The sequence below is a fragment of the Triticum dicoccoides genome, chromosome 1B, assembly GCF_002162155.2.
Source record: "Triticum dicoccoides isolate Atlit2015 ecotype Zavitan chromosome 1B, WEW_v2.0, whole genome shotgun sequence".
Lineage (NCBI taxonomy): Eukaryota > Viridiplantae > Streptophyta > Magnoliopsida > Poales > Poaceae > Triticum > Triticum dicoccoides.
In genome coordinates, this window is record NC_041381.1 from 489,825,559 (window position 1) to 489,834,664 (window position 9,106).

At 48.1% G+C, this 9,106-nt stretch overlaps 1 protein-coding gene across 3 annotated transcripts; it reads right to left on the minus strand.

The window, feature by feature from the left end:
• Positions 1-4,718: 4,718 nt before the first annotated feature.
• On the minus strand, positions 4,719-6,278 carry LOC119343519 (probable carboxylesterase 15). 3 transcript variants are annotated; one of them, XM_037614435.1, is made up of 2 exons: positions 5,083-6,278; positions 4,719-4,823 (listed from the first exon to the last, which is right to left on the minus strand). In XM_037614435.1, the coding sequence occupies exon 1, from the start codon at positions 6,203-6,205 to the stop codon at positions 5,132-5,134; it is 1,074 nt and encodes a 357-aa protein (XP_037470332.1). In that variant the 5' UTR covers positions 6,206-6,278; the 3' UTR covers positions 4,719-4,823; positions 5,083-5,131. The 3 variants fall into 3 exon arrangements, with proteins under 3 accessions (XP_037470332.1, XP_037470341.1, XP_037470346.1); XM_037614444.1 differs by lacking the exon at positions 4,719-4,823 and having other exon boundaries at positions 4,979-5,441; positions 5,508-6,278; XM_037614449.1 differs by lacking the exon at positions 4,719-4,823 and having other exon boundaries at positions 4,979-5,436; positions 5,503-6,278.
• Positions 6,279-9,106: the final 2,828 nt, after the last annotated feature.

Genomic DNA, 9,106 nt, shown 5'->3' on the forward strand with positions numbered 1-9,106 from the left:
GCCCCCTCCTGGCGTGCCCAGGTGGGTTATGCCCACCTGGTGGCCCCGCTGACCCTATCTCCGACGCTATAAATCCTATTTTTGGAGAGAAAAATCGGGGAGAAAGAATTATCGTGTTTCACGAGATGGAGCCGCCGCGGCCTCTTGTTCATCACCGGGAGGCCAGATCTGGAGTCCGTTTGGGACTCCGGAGAGGGTAATCTTTGATCTTCGTCATCACCAACCCTTCTCCATCGCCAATTCCATGATGCTCCCCACCGGGAGTGAGTAATTCCTTCGTAAGCTCGCTGGTCGATGAGGGAGTTGGATGAGATTCATCATGTAATCGATTTAGTTTTGTTAGGGCTTGATCCCTAGTATTCATTATGTTCTGAGATTGATGTTTCTATGACTTTGCCGTGCTTAATGCTTGTCACTTTGGGCCCGGCTATCGTGATATCGGATCTGAACCGTTTATATTATCACCATTATATCTATGTTCTAGATCCGATCTTGCAAGTTATAGTCACCTATTACGTGTTATGATCCACAAATCCCGGAGTGACAGTATTCGGGATACTTGCCGGTGATGACCGTAGTTTGAGGAGTTCATGTATTCACTATGTGTTAATGCTTTGTTCCGGTTCTCTATTAAAAGGAGGCCTTAATATCCCTTGGTTTTCTTATGGACCCCGCTGCCACGGGAGGGTGGGATAAAAGATGGCATGCAAGTTCTTTCCATAAGCACATATGACTATTTACGGAATACATGCCTAAATTATATTTATGAACTGGAGCTATGATGTATCGCCCTAGGTTATGACTGTTATATGATGAATATCATCCAACAAATTCACCGATCTAATGCCTACGAGTTTGTCATATATTGTTCTTGCTAAGTTACCATTGCTATTGCTATTGTTACACTTGCTACAAAATCATTGCTATCACTATTACCGTTACTGTTACTATTACCACTGCTATCAAAATTATCATATTACTGTGCTACTGATTATCTTGCTACAGATAATTAATCTCCAGGTGTGCTTGAATTGACAAGTCAGCTACTAATACTTGCAAGTATTCTTTGGCTCCCCTTATGTCGAATCTATAAATTTGGGTTGAATACTCTACCCTCAAAAATGGTTGCGATTCCCTATACTTGTGGGTTATCAGACACTCCCTCGCATGGTTTTTGGAGATGAGCCAACCTGTAGGGCCCGTGCGATCTACGCCTTTGAACCTACTCGAGAGGGGTTTGGTCGGGGTGAACTTCTATAGGTTTGTGTTACGGTAGTCCATGGTGAGATGCTAGACCAAGTATGAGCACATACCTTCTCAAGATTCCCCACCAGCAGCGTTAAGTGTAGCACCAACACTATAGGTGCAGAACCTTTCTGCGGTATTGTCGTGTTTGTGAGACAAGTGCCGCATCAAAGTGTTGTATTGGGTATGTAGACATGACACCACCCTTTCATACATATATTTGGGATGCATGCATGTGGGTGTGCTCTTTCGACACTTGCTTGTGTGGTTTTCGGAGATGAATCGATCCGTAGGGCCCGCACGATCTACGCCATTGACTCGACTCAAGAGGGGTTTGCTCGGGGTGAACTCCTCTTGGTTTGTGTTACAGTAGGCCATGGTGACATGCTAGACCAAGTTTTAGCACATGACTTCACAAAATTTTCTTCCGGTGGTGCTAAGTGCAGCATTAGCACTACGGGTGCAGAACCTTTCTGCGGTGATGTCATGTTTGTGAGGCAAGTGTCCCATCAAAGTTTTGTATTGGTTTGTAGACATCACACCGCCCTTTCATACATATATTTGGCCGCATGCATGTGGGGTCTACTCTTTCCACACCCCCTTGCATGGTTTTCGAAGATGAGCCTATCCGTAGGGCCCGCATGACCTACGCCTTGGACCCGAGTCGGGAGGGTTTGATCAGGGTGAACTCCTCTTGGTTTGTGTTACAATAGGCCATGGTGACATGCCATACCACTTTTGAGCACATATGACTTCATGAGATTCTCTCCCAGTGGCGGTAAGTGCGGCACTAGGATTGCAGGTGCAGAATTGTCGTGTTTGTGAGGCAAGCTAGCGACGCATCAAAGTTGTGTATTGGGTATTCAAACATCACACCACCCTTTAATACACATATTTGGACCACATGCAGGTGGTGTGGTCTTCCTACCCTTCCTCTCACGGGTTTCGGAGATGAGCCGATCTGTAGGAGTCGTGTGATCTACGCCTTTGACCCAACCAGAGAGGGGTTAGATGGGGGTAAAATCATATTGGTTAGTGTTACGGTAGCCCATGGTGACATTCTAGACCAAGTTTGAGCAGATACCTTCTCAAGATTCCCCACCAGCGGCCCTAAGTGCAACACCAACACTGTATGTGTAGAACCTTTCTGCGGTATTGTCGTGTTTGTGAGCAAGTGCCACATCAAAGTGTTGTATTGGGTATGTAGACATCACACCACCCTTTCATACATATAGCTGGGACGCATGCATGTGGGTGTGCTCTTTCGACCCTTGCTCGCATGATTTTCATAGATGAACCGATCCATAGGGCTCGCGTGATCTACACCTCTGACCCGACACAAGAGTGGTTTGATCAGGCTGAACCCTCTTGGTTTGTGTTACGTTAGGACATGTTGACAGTCTAGACCAAGTTTGAGCACCTGACTTCACAAGATTCTTTCCCGGTGGCACTAAGTGCGGCACTAGCACTACATGCGCAAAACCTTTCTGTGGTACTGTCATGTTTGTGAGGCAAGTGTCGCATCAAAGTGTTGTATTGGGTATGTAGACATCACACCACCCTTTCATACATATATTTGGCCCACATGCATTTGGGTGTGCTCTTTCGACACTCCCTAGCATGGTTTTCAGAGATGACCCAATCTGTAGGGCCCGTGCGATCTACGCCTTTGACCCGACTCGAGAGGGGTTTGATCGGGGTGAACTCCTCTTTGTTTGTGTTGCGGTAGGCGATGGTGACATGCTAGACCAAGTTTGAGCACATGACTTAACAAGATGCTCTACCAGTGGCGCTAAGTGCAGCACCAGCACTGCAGGTGGAGAACTATCGTGTTTGTGAGGCAAGCTAGCGACACATCAAAATTGTGTATTGGGTATTCAAACATCACAACACCCTTCCATACACATATTTGGACCACAAGCAGGTGGCGTGGTCTTCCAACCCACCCTCTCACGGGTTTCAGAGATGAGCCAATTCATAGGGCCCACGTGGTCTATAGTAGGTGTAGAACATTCCCGTGGGACTGTCGTGTTTGTGAGGCAACTGGTAAATAGAGAGAGATTGAAAAATTAAGGGCATCAAAATAAGACCAATGATAATAGTAAGTGGCGGTAAAGAGAGAGAGAGATAGAAAAATCGAGGGCATCGAAAATAAGACCCATGCACACTTGTCGGGAGAAAATGAGTGAGGAAGAATCAAAGAACGGAATGAAATACTATTTGAATAGTAAACATAAATGCAACGGAAATCACCTTGAAACTATTTTTGCATTAAAAAATAGGTTTGCAAAAATTCTTCAAAATGTAAGCCAAGTGCATGCATGAAGCACTTGACTTATATGCCTTGTAAGCCGAGTGTTTATTGAGGGCACACGGCTTATATGTCATGTAAGACGAGAGTATTCACATGCCACACGGCTTATAGGGTGCTCCGTGACGGCGCCGTCAAACACCTTCATTGTAGACACATGACGGATATCATTGTCGGGTTCATGCTGTAAGCCGAGTGCTTTTTCGTGTAGAAGTCGTATGCCGCGTGTAAGCTGAGGTCTTTTGGAGACCAGTCGGCTTACATGATACTATAAGCCGAGTGTCGCTTGTTTGCCGGGTGTTATTCCTTTGGCACTCCGCTTAGAGCATCTCCAACAGCCGCCCCAAACAACGCGCGCGCGCGGTAAACACAGCTTTTAGCGCGCGCGGGGCGGTTTGCTGCGCTCCAGCGGTCGCAGGAAACAAGCGCGCGCGGGAACCGTTTGCGCGCGCGCGAAAAGGCGTCAGCTCGCGCGCAAGATTTGGCGCACCGCTTCGCGCGCGCCTATAAAAGTGTTGCGCGCGCCACGCACCTTCTCCACGCTTCCTCTTCTCCTCTTCCTCTCCCCTCTCTGCCACGCGCCGCTCCAGCGCCCCGCCACCGACGCGCCGCTCCAGCTTGGACAAGGCGTCGGCGGAAGGCGTTGGCGAATGCGCAGTCCGACCTCGTTGCAGCAGGTGGGCATTCGTTCTTCACGCCGAACGATGAGCGGTGGCTGGACATCTGGCTAACTACCTCGGACGACACCGCCGAAGATGATAGTGATGATGATGATAGCGACTTAGAGTAGTTTTTTTAATGCAATCTATGTTTATCGTTTGTCGTTTTTATTATTTAAATGCAATCTATGTTTCGGATGTAAAATACCTTTGTATTGTTTAAAATCTATGCAATTTATCTAGTTTTTTTTTTAAATCTATGCCTACATTTCTAGTTTGTAGAACGAGCGCGCGCGCTGCATTTTTGTGCGCTGCTGGAGCGGCACGCGCGCTGCATTTTAACGCGGCTACTGGAGCGGGCGCAGCGCGCCGCGCCAAACCAGGCGGTGGGCGCGCGCTAAAGCTGTTTTTTGCGCGCGCCGCGTTCGGCGTCTGTTGGAGATGCTCTTAGAGAGCCATAAGCCTAGTGGCTGAAAAAGAGCTCACGGCTTATAGAGTAACACACGGCAAAATGTGATTTTCCTTGTAGCAACAGAAGCCATCACGTATATATGGTCGTAGAACTCGCACATCGGTCGATCGACTTAATGGCAGACACACCTGTGGGATACTCCCTCCGGTCCTTTTTACTCTGCATATTAAGTTTGTCTGAAGTCAATCTCATCCAACTTTGACCAAGTTTATATAAAAAATTACTGACATTTACATAACAACACCAACATCATTAGATTCATCTCGGAATATATTTTCATATTATATTTATTAGATATTATAGATGCTAATAATTTCTAATATAAATTTGGTCAAACTTAGCTAAGTTTGACTTTCGGCAAATCCAATGTGCAGAGTAAAAAGGACCGGAGGGAGTACTATATGCAGTGCGGCACGTGCGGGAAACAATATGCCTTTTCATGCTTTATAAGTGGCGGGCGACGAAGCTCTTGATGGCGTCGATGAGCTCCTGGGCTCGCTCCCCGGTGGTAGGGTCCATGTCGACGGCGAACTTGTTGAGGTAGAAGGAATGGCTCATGCCGCGGTTGATGAGCACCTCCACCTCCTTGCCGGCAGCACGCAGCGCGTCGCAGTACTCGAGGTTGGTGTCGCGGATGAGGTCCTTCTCCGCGACCGCCACCAGCATCGGCGGCAGAGGGACGGACTCCAGCGGCGGCGCGTTCGGGCCCATCGGGCACGTGTACGGGTGGTCCTTGGTGGCGCCCTTCGGCAGCGCCATGGCCAGGAACTTGTCCAGCATGTCCAGCGTGAAGAACACCGAGTCCGGCGTTGGCTGCAGCTCCGACTTGCTCCGCGTGGCGCGCACGAACCCCGGGTGGATCGGGATGCCGCCAGCGACGCGGAGGGGCGCCCAGGCGTCCGCGCCGTCCTCGCCGACGCGCGCGGCCACGAGGTGGACGAGGTTGCCACCGGAGCTGTCCCCGACGAGGAACACGCGGGATATGTCCGCGGCCTCGCGGAGGAGCTCGGCCGCGGGGTCGTCGAGAGAGCCTTCGTCGGACATGGCGATGGACCGCAGCCGGCGGAGCACGTCGACGCCAGTGTATATCTGGGCAGGAAGGCGTTGCTCCGGGGCTAACGGGAGCTCGGCGGTGACGACCACGGCGGGCACGGCGCAGGCTAGGCGCGCGTAGAAGTGGTGGTACAGGACCCAGGACGGGTGGGAGATGCAGAAGCCACCGCCGTGGAGATGCACGATGACGGGGAGGCGGCCGACGCTGCCCGCGTCGACCTCGGGGAGGTACACCCGGAGGTTGGGCTCCCCGGGAAGGTCGTGGAGCGTGTGGCCGTCGCGGGGCACGGCGTAGGGCTGCACCGGCTGCATGAGCGGCAGTGCCTGCGGCGGGCCCGTCCAGGTGCGGTCGATGCTGCCGTCGTCCATCACGCGCAGCCAGCCGGACACCTCGTCCACCACCTTACGGCCGCTCGTCGGCGCCACGGTGGTCGCCTGGTGCTGCGATGCGGCGGCGGGGGCCATCGGTCCGGTCGTCGCTGTGGTGTATGTTGCGCGGCGTCGTGTGTAGGGTGAGGTACGGTGTGAGAGTGTGCTGGTTTGGTGGTGGCAACGGGGGAGGGGAGGTGGGGTTTTATAGGCGGTGGCGGTGGCGGAGCAGAGCGATCGTTAAGGTGGTCGTGTCGCGCTCTGCCGTTGAATTTTTTGGTGGGAAATTTCGAAGCGGGTGGCAGGGAATTTGATCGGAATTGTTGTGGCGGCAGTGCAGTTGGAGCTGGTAAAAAGGGCCAAAAAGGCAGTAGGTCGTGTGTCGCGTGGACTTGTGTGAAGCGCGTAGGCCGCGACCGAGGTATGATGTGGACGTGTTGGTCGTTCTCATGTTGTAAACACGCAGGACCAAACACTAAGTCCCGAACTAGGGGTTGGAGCCCGTGCCGTGGACTCGACTACCACACCTTGGTCAGTCACAGTTCGGGGTCGGGGAATCACTTGTTTCTCACTACCAACAGCAGATTATATAGTAAAGTAAGACAAATTTTCTCTGGCCTCTGTGGCTTGACACGTCAGGTGCGAACGAATTAAATCGTCCCGGGCATTTTTCGTGGGGCTGGCCAGCCGCGCACGGGCACGGCGGCATGGGTCGGAGTCGGACTAGCACGGAACATGATTTAAGTGGGGATACACACACAAGTTGATGCGACACGTCACCATCATCCATATTTCTGTGTGCTTCACGAGTAAATGCGTCCCGGACCGATGAGGCTGATTGGTAGACATATCATCGCTGCATGTGTGACATGTCACGAAGGATATTTTTTGCATGCTTCACGAGTACAGACGCGCCCTGAAGAGATAGCTGATGATAGGCATACAAGTGGTTCTCCTCCTCGCCTTTATACTGTCCAAGCACTATTTTTAGATTTGATAGTTTTTTTTTTTTTTTGCGGGGGGACTTTAGATTTGATAGTTATAGGCTGAAACATCATGATTTCAAGGATACTGTTAAGCAAATCTGAAAAAAAATACTTCAAGGCTCTCAATATGTCTGATGCTATTCAAGCCACAAACAAAGGGGAGAGGATTTGTGGCACGCAAGTGCAAGGGCACTCACGTCCTTAGTGCCAGCTTTTTATTTTGGCTTTATTTTTAAAGTTTTATATAACTTAAATTAAGTTTTGTTTTATATTTGTGTTCTCGTGACCAGCTCTTTCAAATAAGGTCCTTTATTAATATATTTGAACGACTTCTCAAAAAAATAAGTTAAGTTTCCCTGCTTGAAACTTAGTACGAGCAATCGATAAAAACCGTCATTTTGTGTCTATGGCCGACAGATTTTTTTTTTGCTTAAAACTATATCTCTGAAAATGGTAAAACTTGCCATTTTAGATGCAAAAAACGTAAGTTTCAAACGTTGTAAATTAAAACTTACTACGCCCTCATGTGGGATTGAACTAATGCACGAATCGCGAAGCAAAACGAGCGGGGCAACGGGAGGTGAGTGCCCTTGCACTCCCGTGCCCCTGCGAATTTCCAACAAACACGGTGATACTTTTCTTTGATACTATAATGAGGAATTTAGGGAACTTACAACTTAGGACTAGAATGCTATGACTATATGAAAGGAGCACCTGCTTCTGCTGTGCTTCAGCTCCCGTCCTGCCAACAAATTTATTGGAAATAGAAAACCACAATCAGACGGATTAATATGGAGAAATGTAGTTCCAAGTTTTTCCACGCTAAAGCAATAATTAAATGCAGGCACAACCTCATTGTTAATCTACAAGATGAACAAGGTCAAGAACATTCTAGCCATTCTGCCAAGGCAGCAATTCTCTAAAGGGCATTCAAACAAAGACTACACTCCCCTATGGTCACTCATAACCCGCTGAACTTAGACTCACTTACTGATAAATGATTTGCTTTGCCTAGATGTTCCTTTTCCAACGAGGAAATTGATGATGTAGTACATAATTTTCCATCGGATAAAGCCCATGGGTCTGATGCTTTCATTCCTGATTTTGTGAAAGCATGTTGCGATATCACTGTTGAGGACTTTTATTGCCTCATTGATGATTTTTATTATGGCAAAGTCAAGTTTCAGAGTATGAACTATTTTTTATCACTTTGATCCCAAAACGTGCTGCCCAAATGCAAGCTAGTGATTTCAGACCTATTTCTTTACCGAATTGTCCCATTAAGATCATCATCAAGCTATTGGCCAACATGTTACATAAAGTGGTTTTAAAGCTTATATACCTGAATCAATATGGTTTTCTTAAGGCGATCCATACAAGATTGCCTTGCTTGGGCATATACTTGCATCAATGCCATCAATCTGGAAAAGAAATAGTCATCCTCAAGCAGGATTTTGAAAAGGCTTTTGGCATGACTGAACTTCAAACTCTGAAATAAATTGTCGTTGCTAGAGGCTTTGTGCCAAGCTGAATAAAATGGATGGATATCTTTGGGCCTTGTTTTTTCGTCAATTTTGCTCAATGGAATACCAAGGAAACAATTTCTCTACAAAAAGGGTATTATATAGGGTGATCCCCTTTCACTTTTGATCCTTGTGCTAGCTGTTATTGCAATCTATTTTAAATGAGACCATGGATAACAGTTTGATTGAATCACCTCTCAAGAGACATCTCTAACTTTTAGTTTGTTCAATATGTTGATGATACTATAATACGTTTGCATGCGTGCAATCTTCATATATTCAATAAATTCAAAACCTCCTCATGCACTTTTTTTCTTACACTGGACTTAGACTCAATTATGCAAAGTCTATCATGGTCCCTATTAATGTTAATAAGGCTAAAAATGCAAGAATTGGTAAGTATCTTAGGATGCTCCATTGGCAGCTTCCCTAGCACATGTCTCGAATTGTCCATTGGCACCTGCAAGCCTAGAGTAGAAGACTTCACA

Coding starts and splice junctions, on each gene's coding strand:
- LOC119343519 (XM_037614435.1), bottom strand. CDS start 6,205: ATGGCCCCCGCCGCCGCATCGCAGCACCAGGCGACCACCGTGGCGCCG.